Source organism: Nematostella vectensis, chromosome 12, assembly GCF_932526225.1.
Source record: "Nematostella vectensis chromosome 12, jaNemVect1.1, whole genome shotgun sequence".
NCBI lineage: Eukaryota > Metazoa > Cnidaria > Anthozoa > Actiniaria > Edwardsiidae > Nematostella > Nematostella vectensis.
The window spans coordinates 11,753,870-11,772,841 of NC_064045.1; the positions used below are offsets into that span (position 1 = coordinate 11,753,870).

Genomic DNA, 18,972 nt, shown 5'->3' on the forward strand with positions numbered 1-18,972 from the left:
GAGATTACACCAATGCGCCAGATGTTTCAATAACAATCAATGTTCAAAATACTTTCGCATTGCACTGTTGGTGTTTACGAACTCTTGCAGTGGACACAGAGAGATTAGATTATAAAGGGGGAGTAACTCTTGCAACTGAAATCTTCGCCAAAACTTTTGCAAACAGTATGTGTTAACTTTCAAATAAGGTCGCTCTCGGAGAAGGCATATCCACCAGCAGTGCCTCATAGGTATCAAATAAATGGACATATAAAAACAAACACGATTTCCTGCCCCACAAGCAATATCTATGTAGATGGCTACAATAATGGCAAGATCTTTTGACTGCTTCATGAATGAGGGAATTCCCCATGGTACATAATTAGGGCCTATGTTTAAGCCTTATTTACATATTTTGTCTTCGGGTTAGTTGTGTGTTTTTGTTCCCTCCCCTCTACGTGTACAGACGAACAAAAATGAACACGTTTTTTTTTTTTTTTTGCAGATTTTATTCAATTTCTTCTTATTCATCATAGCCGCGTATAACAATTAAATTAAGAATAAAACATTTCAAAGCCAGGACATGTACAATTATGCATTTCGCTTTGTTTTGTTTTGAGTCTATCACTGACGCTTATGAACGCAATATTTGTATATTCTATTTTATTATGGAATTCAGTTATGCGGCGATAGAAAAGAGATATCCGATTAAACAAATATAACTATAAGCAGAATTCCATTAGTGTTTTTCAATAATGAATGCCGCGAAACCCAACCGGTTCGTGAGTGATTTGCCACCAAATTTCAAAGGCATGATATAACGTTATTTGTAGTGTCTTGGCCTTAATAAATTAAAAAAGTGGTGACATGACAGTAAGCTTACAGTAAGCGGGATGTCCCTTAGGAAACCTGGATTTCTGTATTCTGTTCCGAGTGACTTGCCCTCAATATTCACAATGTTTGTCTGCATTCTTTATCTGCCTTACGCAAACTCTGGCTTCAATGTCCATATTCCCCCTTTCTCCTCACCTCGCGAAAACACACAGATTCTCCTCAAAAGCGCACGAAAAACCGCCGAGTTATTTTTAGGAAGCTGGTCCTTGAACCGCGCCACTAGCTCGTCGGTGGAGGCCTGGAACGGGACACGGCCTCGGTGAGCGACAAAGTCACTCATTTCGGCAAGCAAAGCATCGTGTTCCGTGGATTGCATGTAACTAGGGCCAGTCTCCTCGTTCGGTAGGATGTTATTGCGGGCCCTCATTCTGGCCAGCAGATCAGCGGAGGAGGCAGGCTCATTTGTGTGGTCAGCGGTCTCGACGCCCATCATTGCGCCACTAAATAATGGCTGGTCAGCGGCGCGCTTTGTCGGCTAGTAAAAAAATAGTTTAACGTAAGCTTTCGGTTAAGAAAGGGATAGCAATACTGTTTTTTGTAAATACCTTAGACTCGTCGCTTTCCGCTGTTACGCTGCTTGTAGCCGCTGGACGCTTCTTACCGAATCGTAGTCTGTAAAATAAATTAAGGCTTCAAAGTCAACAATAAACAATTTCGTTTGTCAGCAATCTTTGTATTCTATTTTTATTCATGGCGCACTAACCCTCCGCAAACGCACTCTCGACGAGATCGCTCTGCCAGTGCGCTCATGAATAACAAAAGAATCCAAGATGGCCGACAAAAGAAATTGTTTATTGTCAAATTTCGAGATGTTCCACGAAGAGAACTTTGGAGAACTTTTGAGATGTTGTTTAGAATATCTTTTCTTATCATTTAACAAAAACATTGTTTGTGTTTATGTTCGGCTATAAATTTTCGTAGATTGCCTGGACTAGATTTCTATCGGCTGTTCCAAGCGAGAAAGCAAGATATCAAATCAAAACTGGATTACTCAAATAAAAAACTACCGTGAATGTGAATTTTACAATCAACGAATCAATGACTTCAAATGTTTCCAATCGCGACGAAAAACACAACGTTAAAGGGTCAGGCTAAACAAGACAACGCCGCGCATGCGCAATGTTTCGCATGATAATATTGAAAAAACCTGATCACGCCGCCATTTTAACGCTCCCGCACAATACCGAATCCAACATAGCATCCGTTTCCATTGGCTACTTCAAGTAGGAAACGGAGATTGTTATTTTCAAATATAGTTAATAAAGTTTCAGACTTCAACTGTAAATAGTTATTTTGAAGTTTTCGTGCAAATATTCCGTTGCATTTTCAAAACCCAACACTTACACGGGCGTGACCTTTAGGAGCGCTCGCAAATTTCGCTGGATCTTCGAGTATGACTCAAACAACGACAAAAAAAGGTTGAAAGACATTCTTGAAGCCAAATAGCCTGAGTAGCAGGCGATTTTAGCCGGCGCGATAGAAACATAGGAGGGCCTGATACTCAGGTTAGAAGCCAAATGAGATCATTACCGTGTCGCTCGACTGACCACAAGACAGAGGTCAGTCGGGCGTGACTTTACTAGCTACTTTACTGGCTTTGCGCAGTTTGCCCGTCTTTTTAAAGACTTTAAAACGAGCAGTTTTAGTTCAATATACCAAGTCGAAGATAAAAAGAGGGTCTTGTTTCACGGACAGGAGCAGTTATCTGACATATATTTGTTTTTAAAGCATATTGTTTTAACAAAATAAAAGCTTACTTTGGTCTCCGCGTGTCAGTAAATCCAGAAGACCCCGATGCGCCTGTCCACGTCGGAATACCGCTGGTCGCGCCAAGACATCGCTGACGTGATTTCTTCAAGGCCTGCACCGCCTGCTGGGCAACGCGATTAGCCTCGTTCTCGACCAATGTGTAGTCCGCATTTCCTGACTCCATGATGACGTCATGCTGTAAAGCACTATGGACCCCTGGGAAATCATGAGTGTTACAAATACGTTCTTTTCGGATATAAGTCTCACCTTCAGCCATGTCTCTGGCGGTCTGTCGGGATTCTTGTGGTAAGGCAATCGTGTGAAGTCATAAACTATTTAAAACCCGAGGCATCACAGGAAACCCGAAGAGAACACCAGGGACTAGACAGTCTAGACAGTTTTTCAAAAGTTTTCTCCATTGACTCGTATGTATCATTTTCCGTTATAAATCATAAGCTCGAAAATATTCAAAAGCATGAGTTATATCTAAGATAACTACCCAGATTTATTGATGGCCAATGATCTTTTAGATAAACTCAATATCCGTGGTTTGACCATCTTACATCAAACGGATAGAAACGGATTGAAAATAGTAGTTTTAGGTTTTGATACAGGCTGTTCGTTTACTCACCTTGAAATAGCAAAGAGTAAGCCAATTATATGTCTTCCCCATATAATCCACTCTGATCTGATAATCCACTTTGGTTCTGTTCTATTTACTACACTTGCATGAATTCAACATGATACACGTTGTTTTGTAACGAATTTTTTACCAAATTTTCTTAGTATAAGCGAGTGCCCCTAACGCCAGCCATAGCGGAAAAGCGCCCTCAGAGATTCAGTTTTACTTACCACCCCTCTTGAACAGCGCTTTGAGTATGACGTCATCGTGCCAGGAGTCAGGTTTCTCGGTCCCTGTGTCGCTCGCCCCAGACCCCGCACTATAACTCACGTGGTAGTCCAAGTTATCGATCACGTGGCCCTCGATTTCTGATACACAACAAAATCTAGGTCAGCGGCTTTCTTCATGACACTCTGAGTTTCTGACAGCTATCATTTAATCCGTTTTCTCACAAACGAAATTCATGGCCCATAATCGGCTCATTTGGTTGCATTTAGTTTCGCTTTTGCGCATTTCTTGACATTTCTAGTTTATGAAACGCTTTCGTGTAGAAATTGCGCGCATTGTTTCCTCACAATTCCAATTGATAACAGCCATTTTATTCTAAATTTTGTCTTTTCACAATTCTAATTATGATGTTCTTTCGACTTTGATTAGCAAGCACAGCTCCTTGTTTGCTCATATTTCCAATAAATCGTCTACATTTACGTGTTGCTTATTGTTTTTTTCCAAATTCGCTGAAAGCACGTATCTCAATAACTACTACTGAATTGCTTACTATGCCCGCATATACTTACTTTTTCGCTTTTTCTTCTTGCGAATCCGTATCTTTTTCTTGAGTTGCTTATCGGATAACGATACCAGCTTGCTCTTATGACTGCCAGGTCTAACGGGTTTATGACATGCGCCATCCTTAGCCTTCATACTCGAGCTGCCACTTGACGGGACACTTGACAAAGATGCCAGTAACTGGCTCTCGTCTTTTGAACTCGACGAACGCGCCTGAAAGGATGCGCTTGGAATCAGATCACCACGTTTGGGCATGTCTTCCATACCCAAAGATGTTTCCGTATGCAAGGGAAGTAACCGAGACACGTTTGAGTCTTTGGTTGATTGTTTATCAATACTTTGGTTAGAATCAATAGATCTCGCTTTGGAATCTGTCTTCTCCGTGACATTGGTCACACCAACCACTGTTGGGCTTTTTGTCCCAATTCCCTCCTCATTTGCTTTCGAACTTTCCAACACACTTCCAGCATCTGATTTCAGATTCATGTCATTCCCGGTAGCATCTTCGGGGTTGGCGTCGGGATTGGGAGGCGGTATGGCGGGTCCGGGATCCCTTTTCTGTCGTTGTATCTCTTGAATATCTCTCTCGTCAATAGTGAATCCGAAATCATCGCTCCTCGAGGAGCCGGTTGTGCACGTGGACTGTTTCTTTGCGTCACGTGGCGGGCACGTGATTGGTCTTTTTCCGGAACGCGATGAAACGTGAGATTTAACCACGGCGCGAGACTCTAAACGCGGGTCTGACTTTTTCTTGCGAGATCCAGAGACCTTGACCTGAATTACAAGAAAAACAATTCAATGATGGCGGTTTTGTTGGATTCCGGTGCAGTTTTGATCGCTTGTTTTACTCGTGGTTTCTTTTACTGGATAATTCTTTGATAATACAAGCGCTAGGTAAAAAAATCAGGGGGGGGGGGGAGAGGAGGGGCGACTCTAAGGGCTAGCTAGCAAAACCAACTACGAGTACCGAGCCGACACCACCACCAATATATACCCTATCGTCTTTTTCGGGTTTCCTGTGGTAAATAATATGACGTCACCAACCTGACAGTTGGTACCGGCAAAGATAGCTCCGGTCTCTGTGCCCTGTTTCTTGTAGCTGTCGTCTAGTGTAAAAAGCTCGTACAAGTCATTCGTCTTGAAGAATCTTCTCTGCTTGGGGTCTTCCAGCACGCGGTTGGTCAGAAACTGCTTGAAGATTTGTCTTTGGAAGAAAACGCACATTTAACAATGTTGTTTGAAAGACCGTCTTTTCTCGTACTTGCTTGACAATTCCTTATTAGGACATTGCATAACGTATTTAGGAGTCTGCTTCAATTCTTTTTTTTTTCGCTTGCATTGTAAGAAATTCAATGCAAACTTGCAGGAATTCGTATTTTAATGATTTTGCTGATCAATATCCAAAAAATAAAACCTGAACGCTAGCGTTTAACACTATTAACACTTGTTTTCCGCGTGCTTACCCCAAGCTCTTTAAGAACTTTTAGAAAAACAAAGAAACGACACTGGAACGTCATTGATTGGTAAGCAAGAATGCAAAGAAAAGAGTGTATAAGCGACTTCGTTCCAAGAGTGTTCTGTGTAGTTCAATATGGCGTCTAACTGACGGTAAGTTGCGGATGGAAGTCTGTTGATCTGGCTTGCGTGAAAAGAAAACGTGTTGTTTTATCGGTCCCAGATTCATTTATTCATTTATTTACTGTCCAGATCTACGGTTTACCTGTGGAACATTTTCATCTCGATAGTCCAAAATTAGTGATAATAAAAAGTCCCAGATTAGTGGTTTACCTGTGGTAAATCTTCTCCTCGATGGTCCCAGTGGTTAGAAGTCTATAAATGGTGACTTGCTTCCTCTGTCCAATCCTCCAGGAGCGCTCGCGGGCCTGTGTGTCCGTGCTTGGGTTCCAGTCTGGGTCATAGATGATGACGCGGTCAGCTCCCGTCAGGTTCACCCCAAGGCCTCCCACACGAGTCGTCAGCAGAAATACGAAGATCGACTCGTCCTGGGCGATGCATGAGAACGTTAGACAAGGCAAGAAATACAATCAAAAGAGTCTTGAGAAAGAACAAGGACGTGACAAGGCGCAGGCTGATCGGTCAGTAGGGGGGGAGGATGGCCGCAGCCCAGAACCCCCCCCCCCCCCCCCGCCTTCATGCCGCCTGTTTTGTTGCTAGTATAATAGAAATATTTATCAGTCAATCTTGTTTTAAAAACTGCCGTTTATCTTGCTCGCTCGGTCATTTCCTTATTATGCATTACATACCATATTTGGGTGTTCGCTTTAATCATTTTTTTCGCGTTTATATAACACCAGAGAACTTTGTAACTCGAGAATTTCTACGTAAACTTGCAGGAATTCGTGTTTACTACGACTTTGCTGGCAGCCATCTTGGAAATGGAGCTTAGTCCCTAACATTTAAGAATACCACAGGTCTCCCGCGCGCTCGCCACAGGCTCTTTTAGAACATTTAGAAAAAACGACAGCTATTGTTTGAAATGAAACTAAGAATGTTACTGAAGACTCAAGCCAAGGCGTGTGCAGCTTGAGAACATCCTTCACGGCCTAGTGAAAACGCGGCAATTAACTAAAGAATATTTCTGGACTTTTAATGGAGAGACTTCCCCCCCACCCTCCCCCCCCCCCCCGTCTGAAAGGTAAAGGAAGCCCTGCTCTCCCACCCCCCCCCCCCCCCCCCCCCCATCATCCTGGATCCGAAACACGTGCCTGGTTGAACTTGTTGACGAGAGGTTGTCGGGTGGCGACGCTCGTACTTCCGTCCATACGCCGGTAGTTGTAACCGCGAGACGATACGAACAACTCCAAAATGTTTAACATCTGAAAACGCGAATAAGAAAGCATTGGCCAAGAATGCTGTGTTCTCATAAACTTGGAATCACAAGTGGTTCAGTGTGTACGCACGTCCGCGTATGAGGCCTCTAATCTTTGCTGCTAAAACCGGGTTCGATTCCCAGTCGAGACATGGATAGCATCTTTCTGTTTCTCTACCCTGAATTCGACTTGTTGAACGTATGTGAGCTTACATATTACATTATATAACAGACTAATATTCACCGGCGATTGAGCACGAAACAAAAACAAACCATAATCAATACTAGTATTCTGACAGAGCCACACAGTTTAAGGAGTGTCACTCAGCCCCCCTTGATATGGTTTATGCATCTAAAAATACAACGACCTACTTGCCTGATCGATCCAATACTAAAATCCTATACTTTGTTGATATGTCCAAGCTATTTACTTGAATAGCCAATGCAAATGCTTTGTGTGACTCGGTATTTCTTGGGAGCGTAAAATGAAGGGGTGGCGTTGCTTTATTTGCAACGTCACCTCAACTTAGCAATATAGTAGTACCCCGATAAATCGAAGGAGTAAAACTAAGAAAAACGTATCAAATTAAGGACGGGACCGTGAAAAGAGTCAATGCCCCCTTAAGATTTATAGTCCCAGTCGACCTAAGTCATTATGTTCCGCTGTACCTGGCGAGTCTGAGAGAAGACCAACACTCTGTGCCCCTGTGTCTTCCACATCTTGAGCAGCGCCTCGACCACCACCATCTTCCCCGCCCGCCTCCAGTCCCCGTACCCATCGTCAGGCCCACGTGGTTTGACCACGCCCCTTTTCGCCTCCTCCTCGTCTTGTTTGGCCTTGATGAGGGAGCCGGCCTCGGACGTCAGGTCAGGGTGGTTGCAAATCTTGCGCAGCATGATAAGCCCTGGGAAAACCTAGCACAGAGAATGTTTGAGCGTCTTTAGTGCTTTTTGACTACGTGGTTACCCTGTGGTGACGCGCATCTCGTGCCAAGCGATAACGTGAGAGAAGAGACCAAGGAAAATAACTAAAAACATTTTTATATATTTGTTCAATCAAAAGAAAATTTTGGCCTGCGCGGTTGCCCTGTGGTGACGCACAGGAGTCCAGGTTGCGCGTAAAAAAAGAAAGTACTATTGTTCTTTTCACAACGGAATAGGGCTAGGTATATTTACGAACGGTTAGCCTTTGTGCACGATTAATTGGTCAGATTGAAGCCTCAACTGCTTTTCACGTCATTGGCAGAGTTATGCACCGACTTCAAATAAGGTTGCACTCGAGTCCATGTGTAGTAACCCACAGATTCATGGGTAACGTATTACTTGCTTACTCATTTGATACCCACTTCCGGGTTACGATACACAAATTCCCCGAGTGCGACCTTATTTGAAAAAGGTGTATACATACAGCGGAAGCAAAACTAAATATTTGGGCTGAGGCACTTTGCCAACAAACATTTCTTTAGGGGGTAAGGGGGGGGGGGGGCACTCCACTCAACAACTGTTTTGGGTACACCAAAACACGGGTCGAAAATGCTGTTTTTTTTTGTTAACTAGCATGTCGTTTTTTTTTTTTTTTTTTTGAGGGGGGGGGGGAGCGACAATGAGGTATACTGTATATACAAAATAACAACCTAAATTTATTTTGTCAAGATTCTTGTTATCTTTTGCAGTTGCCTACCTTGTATTTTCCAGCAAGAATTGACTGGACTTCCCTCGAATCCAGATACTGCTCGTACAGCTGGCGTTGCTCGTCAGACAAACGACAAAATAAGACCTGGAAAAAGAGGCCACTCGTCTCAATAGACAGCCTAGTAAAACAGTCAACTGCCTCAGGTAAATAGCCAAGACAAAACACGAGCGATAACTGGCCTAAAAAACAGGAATATAATGGATTTCCTGGAATATAATTTCGTCCAGTTCCCTTGATACCGAAACCATTCGAACATCTTTAAGGTTACGTGTAAACTTATTCGTACAGACTTTAGAGCGTTTGTGTAAAGAATTTTACCTGTTCATTTTTGTTTGGGAGTTCTAGATCCATTTTCACATCCTTTTTAAGTCTTCTCAGCAGGTATGGGTTAATGGTATCCCTCAACACACACGCACACTTGTATGCCGTCTGAACCTGAAACAGATAACACTTGTAACTTTCCACAGTCCACTCTTGGTTCCGGTAAATCCAGGTCCTGTGTTTCTGAAGCCTCGTACATTCCTTCCTTTGGGCTCTCATGTACATCAGTGAGATTCAATAACTTTTCTTTTCTCTTTGTTGCCACACTATGTAAATTATTGGTTACACAACCTGTTTTTTCCTATCTAAACCTATCCGAGGCACACCATCAGTGACAACTGTTTCTATAACAAAAGTCCTCCATACTTCATTTTATTCTAGTTCTTTAGTTTCCTTGAATAACATGTCTTGTATAACGCAATCAATAGATTGTTCTTGTTGTTTAGTGTCGAGCTTTGGGTAAACATATTTTGGTGATGTGCGGACGCAGCATAAGAATCAAGAAACCGAATCTTACCTTTTTCTCAAAACTCACAAATCAGTATTATTTGAAAAAAAATAAAAAATAAAAAGGTGATATCAAAACTGGCTGACCTAAACAGGTAAAAAGTTCTATATGTAACAAGGATGGTCACTGACACCTTCATTGCAATACTTCTTATCTCTTCGTTTTTCCCATGGCAAAGTTAAGAGAATTCGGTGCAGATAGCTTGCTTGCGGGGGTTTCCGCTTTTGTTTTGCTTTGTGCCGAGTCATGGCTACGAATCTCTACTCGTATAGTCGACTCGCTTTAAGGTGGTGTTACACGGGAAAATTTGCGGCAAAAACTTTCCGCGATACATTGTATGGTATCCATTCTGACATGTTGCCAAACAAGTGTTACACGAAATAACTTTCCAGATATTCGTCATTCTGTGTTGCATGTTTTTGAAGTGGGCTCAAAAACACACAACATATTGTCGAGTGAAATGATAGGCGGAAAGTTGTGTTGCGCGACATGTAACACGGTCAAAAACTTTCCACGATACAATGCGTCGCAAAAGGTTTTTGTTGCATATTATCCTGTGTAACACCACCTTTAGTATAACAGAGCATTATCTAGATTCTCACCACTTCGTCCTTTGAAAATTGAGCGTTCCAGTAGAGAGATTCTCTGGATCAATCACTGTTGGTATTTACCTGTACTTTGGATGCGTTGGCATAGCCTCCAGTTGTTATTGGTACAGAGAACTCGGTCAGGAATACAGGAAGAGTGCCAAGCTTCCCAGGGAACACAAAGTCAAAGAGTGACCAGAGCTCACGAAGATTATTCTGCATGGGTGACCCAGAGAGAATGATGCGATGGGGTGTGCGAATCTGGTGAGCAAGAGAACCGTTTACGTTAAAAAAAAAAAAAAAACAACTAGCGGAAGGCAAAGCCAGAAAAAACAGGAAATGCCAAAAGCCAGACATGAAATGTGCACCATATGATACATTTCAGCCGTTAGACTTTCCTCTTAGACGCTTTCGAGCAATTACTGTCAAAAGACTCGCTTCCACGCTTCTTGAGTTCCAAGAGTTCTTCTAAAAAAATCAGAGAGGAGAGCCTGACCTTGTGTCAATATTAACAGACCTGTTTGCAGGCGAGAGTTATCTCAGCATCCGGGTTTCTTATCTTGTGCCCTTCATCGAGAATGACGTAATCCCAGCGCTGTGCCAGCAAAGCATCCTGGTTACAGCGAACACCAGAATAAGAGGTGACGATTACGCCATGAGCCTTGCAGATCTTCCTGACCAAGGCGTCCTGGAGAAAGACAGAACCAGGGCCGCAGATAAATTTTCTTAATTTTTAGGAGAGGGAGGGGGGATTGGGAGAGACTGGAGTTAAAGTAACTGTAATGAACTGTTGAGGCCTTATTGTATTTCATTAGAAGTGTTAGAAGTAATCTGCATTGTAGAAACCCTGCTAACTCGAACACGGATACCTCAAACTACCGCAAACTTGAAATCCGGATGACTTGTACTCTCGACTAAAAATGGACTTTCGTTTTCAGAGTTTGAATAAATGTGAACTTTGAGCTTTCGCTGACGATTTCCATTACAAAAACGTCTTCTAGCTTCCGTCAATCAAAAAGCACCAAATGTATGTTGTTTGAATGACGGAAGCCAGAAAGCTGTTTAGGAAATTATTGATGAGAGTTCTTAGAATAGAGTTCTTAGAAAAAGCCTTTGGCACCTGGGCTAGCTGCCTGCAGGTGACGAAGAATCATTAACTACAATGCTTGTCAAGTTCATTTGCTACATACCCCTATCTTTGGGTCACGGCATTATTTAACCGAAGGGCTAACCCTTGAAATACCAGCTAATAATACCAGTAAAAAATACCATTTCAACCTTGTGTTGATTTATTTTCCTGATCCCCCACGACTACCCAGACCACCAAAGATATTCTACAGCTTGTCTGCAGTTTTTCTAGTCGTACCACCTAATTATTCAACAGCTTGTCTGTAGTTTTTCTAGTCATACCACCTAGTTATTCATCAGGGTATATGCAGTCTTTCTAGTCATTCAACAGCTTGTATGTAGATTTTCTAGTCATACCACCTAGTTATTCAACAGCTTGTCTGTAGTTTTTCTAGTCGTACCACCTAGTTTTTCAACAGCTTGTCTGCAGTTTTTCTAGTCATACCATATGGCAACATTCATTACTATTTACATACCCGACGTCCAGAAAACGAGCCAGTATCATGTAGCACAGCCACTCTGAATTCTGGCCACCACTTGTGGAATTCCTTGACCCACTGATGTAGCACTGTGACTGGGCAGACAATAAGAACTGGACCAAGACCTTGGTCACGTCTGTAAGTCAGAAAGATATCAGAGACTATAAGTCACAAAGATACTTCTATAAGAAGAAAGATATCAGAGACTATAAGCCACAAAGATATTTCTATAAGCAGGAAGATATCAGAGACTATAAGCAACAAAGATACTTCTATAAGCCGAAGATATCAGAGACTACCATAAGCCACAAAGATCTTTACTACAAGCATAAATACATCAGAGACTATTCTGTAAACAGAAAGACATCAGATACTATAAGTTAGAAAGACATAAGATACTATGGAGTATACTTATGGATTACCTTGACTTTCTGGCCGAAATCCCACTGTACTTAAGACCAGCCAGGAACACAACAGTCTGAATGGTCTTGCCGAGTCCCATCTCATCGCCGATGATGCCACCGGCTTGCTGGCAGTGCAGTTCCCAGAGCCATTTCACACCTGTCTGCTGGTACTTGTACAGCTTGTGCCAGATTTGACCAGGAACTTTGTAGTTATTGTCAAACTCCATGTCTGAAAATTCTTCCTCGTCTGAGCTCTCATTGTCATTCAGTCCTTGTTTTTTCAGTAATGACTGAATCCTGACATGCCTGGCGATTAGAATCACAGATAGAATCACAAACTGGTGTTTTCTTGAATATTGTAGATTCTCAATCAGTGCACTGCTAGTGACAGAAGTAGGTCCCAGAGGGATAAAATGAACATTTTTTTATAATTCAAATTTTAATAGCCTAGACAACTAGCAATTCAAGCAAAAAATACATGATTTTTTTCGTTAATTCTGCCATTCTTGACACACTTTGTCCGAAACTATAGTGTCTGCAAGCAAACGATAGATTCCTTTAAAGGTAGGTATATATGGCTATGCTATTACAAAATTGTATTTGCGTTTAAGTATACTGTTCTGCAAATAAATCCACCTTATTCTCTTGTGATAAGCACCATCATCACCATCATCTAATGCCCTGTGCTTAAAATTATCCGTTTTTTTCTTCACTTTCTTAGGCTTGACCTCGTCTTCTTCATCAACATATTTCACATTTGCATGTCTTTGGTTATTTTTAGTATCCTTTGCTGGCCTTTTTCTTGTATTGCTTTTCAGATTGGGTCTTTCCTTGTCATTCCAGCTGTCACGCAACTCCTCTTCCTCTGGGATGTAGTCATCACCACTGTCTTTATCTTGGCCCTCCATCTCTCCATCATCATTATAATCATCACCATTATCATCATCATCATCTTCTGGTGTCTTGACTGTGCTTTTCATCTCCTCAGAAGTTGTTGTTGTTAGACTTGTTGGATAATCCATTGTGGTGGTATGAACATTATCAGCTGTTGCAGAGTTGGCAGTATTATTTATTGATCCCTCAAATGGTGTCATTTTTCCAGTTTTAATTAACTGATCTCGCTGCTCTTCCAGTTTTTTCATGATCTTAATTCTCTCCTCCATTGCCATTATTTTTGCATCTTCTGTAATAAAGTAAAAATAACAACACTTAAGCCTCAATCAAATGGAGATGACATTTGATGACAGTTCCAACTCTCATAACTATTTGACTGTCCAATCTTACACACTCTCATCGACTCTCATATACTGACTGTAATCAACCATTAAAATGCTATACACAATTTAAATTGAAATCAATTAATTGAGATGTAGCAGCAATGGCTCTTAGTGATAATTTTTTTTTTTTTTTTTTTTTTTGGGGGGGGGGGGGCACCCATCTGAAGGTACAGAAGGAGGACCCAAATATGTAAATTTGTTGATTATATACCTAATACATTTAAACGTCTAAAATTTCAGTCCACAAAGAGTGTGTGTGTGTGTGTGTGTGTGGGGGGGGGGGGGGGTTTCCTTAGATCTGCTAATGCTGTAGGTTTTGGACCCACCAGTAGAGGTTTCCACTTCTTCTTCATCTTGGGCATCTTCAGCTCCAATGCCCAGTTTGTTGTTTAGGGCCTTCTGTCTGGCTTCAAGCTTCTGAAGCTGACGGTGCTGTGAATATAAATACAGTAAAAGATACAGTATTTACCGGCGTATAATCTGCACCTGCATATAATGCACATCCCAATTCAAAAAAAACAAATTGAAAACCTGCGTATAATATGCACCCCAATAGAAATAGCAAGGAAATGAGAAACAACCAAAAAGGAAACAGAAGTATCAAGATGCGATAAATGTTCTGATTCACAATTCATTTTATTTAAATTCATAAGTATGGTAAATGCTTTTCTTCATCTGAACTTGAAGGTGATAATCACTTTAAACCTCTTAGGCATCAGCAGCGCATCTTAGCACAACTGTGAAGCTGTTATTCTCATCGCTGAACATTTGTATTTTCACATGGAACATTGAAATGCGAGCTTATGTTCGTTCAAGGCTATTTTGGAGGAGGTGCAGAGAGACTAGGTCGAGTAAATTCCAACATAGCGGACAACAAGAAATCGCAAAAAAAGCATAAATAATTGCTGTTTTTCTGGCGAGTTTTTCGGCTTATTTTCTTACAAAGCACATGATGAGGAAATTAAAGATATTCTTCATTTGGAATACCTTTAACTACGTTATCTTTAGGCGATTTTGTGATGTTTCTCGCCTACAATGGGATTGCCATCTTTTCTTATTGATTTCCGCTTTTTATCATACTGAGAAAAATGGGTTTAGCACATTTATAGTTAACATCATCTTAGGCAATGACCATTTGATATTTGACAGTGGGAGTGGCTGATCCCCCCAAAAAGCAACCATCAAATAGGGTGATTTAGATCCAAGACGCCGGCAAGAGGACGCCTGCTCGCGCACGATCGGTCGTGTGTGCACACTGATTTTTGCCTGCATTGCATCCTGTTCAGGATGGCATTTCATGCACTTTCACATCCTCTTCAGGACGGGACGCCCGCAAAAATAGGGGTGCGTGTGCAATCGAACGTGCATGGGGTGGCATCCTCTTGCCAGTTTCGTGGATCTAAATCACCCTGATATCAAATGGTCCGTCCCTTGCCAACCCTCAATAGCTTGTAATTTTGTTCTTTTTGGTGACCTTGTTTTCTCTATGCTTCTTGACCGCTTCTAGTCTTCTACCGGCGTCATAGTTATGGGCATCAGTGGAACTCAGGCCTTTTACAAGCCTATCTATTTCTTCCAGATCTTTGTGTACAGATCTAGAGAAAAATGGACTGAGTCAGTACCTCACTAAATACACCAGCTATAAACAAAAAATGTTACTGTCTATAAATATTCGTTTATGCTTTGTTTTTTATTGATCAGGACCTAGTTATGTCATCATTAAAATCATTATACCTATTATGACTACCATTAGTGTGAACAATTGCCATCAGTATCATCGTCATCATTACTGTCACCATCATCATCACTTACACCATCATAATCAACATCATCATCACCATAGGGACTTCTTTTGTCCCTATCACCATACTAATCTCATCATCATCACCAACACCATCACTATATTCATCAGCATTATCATCATCATCATCTTCATCTTCATCCCTACTTTTGTCACAATAAACAGTATAGTGACCACCAAGTGTAACAACTGGTGAACAAAGCACGCCATGAATATGATCACCACCAGCCATCATCGCCATTACCAGGACCTATGCATCTTCAGTATATACCATATTCATCAGAGTGTACTTTTCTAACCCTAAAATCAAACATTATCAGGGTACATATGATATACACAGCAATGTCTAAACTTGGTTAGTACAGGATAAATCACCATCATAATTATCATCACAACAATGATTCTACCCACTCTATGTCATCGTTGACGGCCTTGAGGTCTTTTACCCATCCTTGAATCAAAGCCTCCGTCTCCTTAACAGCGATGGCCTCGTCGACTTGTTTCAAAATTCCTTCTTCAAACTCCTCTTGATCAAACACACCGATGCCAAGATCTCGAAGCACTGTGGATTGTTCCTCAAGGGGGACAGACCTTATTCGAGAGGAATCGATCGCGATGCCATACGTTGACGAAGAATGTCTCGTGTTTTGGCAATCTTTATCGTCGCTATTTTTTTCAGTTTCATCAAGATCGAGACAACTTCCAGATTTCCGGGACGGCGTGAACTCTTTACTCGTCATCCTAGCACATATGCTACGTCAACAGTCCAGGGTGTAGATTTAGAAAGAAATACCGGGTTAACAAATGTAAGTTACACAACCTAGATCTGTGGCGGTCCTGTTGCTGGTGGTTAGCCTTTGTTTATACCGTCATCTTTAAAATAAAGGCTTCCAATTTAAGAAATTGGACCCCTAGCCTGTAAGACGGCATTATCGAAGCCACTGAAGCCTATATTCGATTCACGTCTTTGAATGGATCAATTTTTGCTGGAGATGCTTTTTTGTTGTTTAGTCCGCCATTTTGTTTTTCCCACAATTCCTTTCAAGTAAGGTGGCAGCGAAGGCCTGGGGCTAAAAAAAAAAGGAATAAAATGATAGGAATGATGGAATCTAATTCAGTCTACGGAACAGATGCTCATTTGCATAAGCCACTGTCCGGCGTCCTCGATTCCATGCGACGCCATTTTCTGCCATTTGTCACGACAACAGACCATGTTTTGACGAAGGCGATGTTTTGCGAAGTTTTATTACATTTATAATATATATCTCGAAATGGCGTGGAAATCACTGGAAAGTTTGTATTGAAGTTTTATAAGAATTTCTTCAGGAATATGTCTGGGAGGTCTGATTTCCGTAGCACCCTTTGTTATAAACAATAAGTCCTTTAATAGCATAGACGCCAATAATTATGTTTGCTTCTAAAAACATTTTTGGTACAGCTTATCATAGACTCGTTTTATGAAAATCATGTACAATATCTGAATCTCCAACTAATAAACTATCGGTGTGTGAAAGATGGGCTCCAGATCCTAACGCTTTAAAAAACAGGTTAAATTCAAAAGTGTGTCATTTACTCTGTCTCGACTTTGTTCTAGCCGTAGAAGCGTGCGTAAATAGCAAAAGAATGAAATGAACAAGTGACCGTGCATTCCAGCATGGCAACTGCGTTAAAAATAAACTTCCCTCTTTTTTCTCCAAAATTTTGTTTATTTGGACTAAATAAAATTTTGTTATTATGCGTGAACATTACTCTTTAGGATGAGGCATAATTTAGAAAATGAAAACGAATAAAACGCTCAATATAATTTTATTCACGTCCTAGAGATTTTATGCTAATAAGTCGAGCATGATTTATTTAATAAGTCGAGCATGATTTATTTTATTGTAAATTTCCCATTCGCATTATCATGGGGGCAAGACACCGAGAGAGAGGGTAGAAAATCAGCAAAAGATACCTCTTAAGCCTTTTTGAAGCTAGAAACATAACTTTTGGTACTCCGTCTGAGGAAGGAAAATGCCATTTATATGATAGTGTAGGCTGTTTCATTTATGAAAGTTGTTTTACCAGCTTTTAAGCAAGACGATTCAATCGAATCAAAATGTAAACATATGACCAATGATTGATATTAACCAAAAAGGTTAGTGAAAAAAAAGTTAGAAAACCCTTTTTTAGCTATGGTTGCAAATCAGACAGCCTTTGTTACATCAACTGTATGGTAGCACAAAGGTAAATCCCCATGAGCCAACTAAGAGGTCATCAATGACAATTAATTTTATAATTTTAAATAGAAGCTTTAAACGACCAGAAAGGCGTAATGTGCCAGTGAAATTGTTGTGTGTTGTTGTGAACAATAATGCGATAAATTTTAGTGAAGGAAAAAACCAAATACGTCCGATCTTCAAGATTTCTTAGAAATGATCATGTTGATGTGAATGATTTACAAAGTTTTGCGATCAGCTTAGAAACTTTGAGTAAAACAGCACTGTTCTGTCGCATTTCTCCTTAGAAGCTCTCTTCCACCATATCTATATTTTTAGTGCGTTTCCTAAAAAAAAAGTTAAAAGGATTCGGCTAGAAAAAATGCTCACGCTAAATTTTGAAATGTTTCAAAGTTTATGCTCAGGTACAGGCTTGGGTTTATTATCATTGAGCTAGGTAGAAAGCTTGATAAGTTATCTCATCCCTGTGAAACGATGACTTAAAATGGCGTCGCATGGAATCGAGGACGCCGGACAGTGGCTTATGCAAATAAGCATCTGTTCCGTATACTGATTGTAAATAGCATATCGATCTTTCCTCTTCAAATCCTACAGACTCTATCGCTGTATTCACACAAGCTGGTAGTGAAAATAGTAAAAACTGCACAGGTTAAAAATGGGTGAACTCTTTGTAGGCAACAGTACGGTAGAAACTGAAAGATAAAAAACAAAAATCTCGATATGAAAGCAGCAATTTATTGTTAATGTTATGTTAAAATGGCGTCGCATGGAATCGAGGACGCCGGACAGTGGCTTATGCAAATGGGCATCTGTTCCGTATACTGATTGTAAATAGCATATCGATCTTTCCTCTTCAAATCCTACAGACTCTATCGCTGTATTCACACAAGCTGGTAGTGAAAATAGTAAAAACTGCACAGGTTAAAAATGGGTGAACTCTTTGTAGGCAACAGTACGGTAGAAACTGAAAGATAAAAAACAAAAATCTCGATATGAAAGCAGCAATTTATTGTTAATGTTATTGTTAATTTCGATAACATTTGGTGTTCAAACGGGCATAACAACCTATAACAATACACGTTCAGTGATCATACACTGCAAAATATTGAATTATTAGAGGTAACTTATTGATAATAAATTAATTATGGATTAATAATTGACTGATGCAACAGGAAATACATAATGCATAATGCATAATTCTGAAATGCACGAATTTAAGTAGATTGTCGATGGAAGTAAAGATTAAAAATACAGGAAATGATAAAATGTTATCAGTCGGCAAATATTTTTTTGTCGTTAATCACTAGATTTTTTCATGTTTTGTCGGTAGTCAGTTAATTTTTAAGCCGTTTGACGCAAGTCGGTTTACCCCATTTAGACCCTGTTATCACGGATATTATATGAACTGAGTTCAGCTACACCATATGATATAGAACTGGATGTAAATCCACCATGGGTATCATGAGCCGCTAGTCGGGCCCAGGGAAGGGAAGGACCAGTAGAAAAGCAATGGGGGGAGAGGGGTGGGCGGGGGGGGGGGGATATTGGCGCAAGGAAAAAATTTAGAAAAAAAATTGTGCAGATAAAATCCCCCTATCACTTTTCTACTGGTGCGTCTCTAAAAAGTGATTTTTTTTTACTGTCAAGTGATCTTGAATTAAAAGATAAACGATTTCTCTTTCTGTAAATATT

General features: G+C 40.7%; 1 protein-coding gene across 1 annotated transcript; it reads right to left on the reverse strand.

Annotated features, from left to right (window-relative positions):
• Window positions 1-464: 464 nt before the first annotated feature.
• On the reverse strand, window positions 465-16,103 carry LOC116603932 (DNA excision repair protein ERCC-6). Its single transcript, XM_032365595.2, has 19 exons — window positions 15,473-16,103; window positions 14,735-14,855; window positions 13,587-13,692; window positions 12,620-13,166; window positions 12,002-12,289; window positions 11,577-11,715; window positions 10,490-10,660; window positions 10,057-10,233; window positions 8,875-8,991; window positions 8,545-8,640; window positions 7,533-7,778; window positions 6,760-6,870; window positions 5,822-6,036; window positions 5,078-5,237; window positions 4,042-4,807; window positions 3,475-3,612; window positions 2,631-2,838; window positions 1,419-1,485; window positions 465-1,348 (listed from the first exon to the last, which is right to left on the reverse strand). The coding sequence occupies exons 1-19, from the start codon at window positions 15,799-15,801 to the stop codon at window positions 962-964; spliced, it is 4,389 nt and encodes a 1,462-aa protein (XP_032221486.2). The 5' UTR covers window positions 15,802-16,103; the 3' UTR covers window positions 465-961.
• Between the last annotated feature and the right edge of the window lie 2,869 nt (window positions 16,104-18,972).

What these genes read in the sequence shown, in the direction of transcription:
- LOC116603932 (XM_032365595.2), bottom strand. Translation starts at nt 15,801, where the DNA reads ATGACGAGTAAAGAGTTCACGCCGTCCCGGAAATCTGGAAGTTGTCTC. An exon ending in GCTTATCACAAGAGAATAAG is followed by an intron (nt 12,290 to 12,619) that starts GTGGATTTATTT and finishes TCTAATCGCCAG; the next exon opens with GCATGTCAGGATTCAGTCAT. An exon ending in TTCTTGCTGGAAAATACAAG is followed by an intron (nt 7,779 to 8,544) that starts GTAGGCAACTGC and finishes TCTCTGTGCTAG; the next exon opens with GTTTTCCCAGGGCTTATCAT.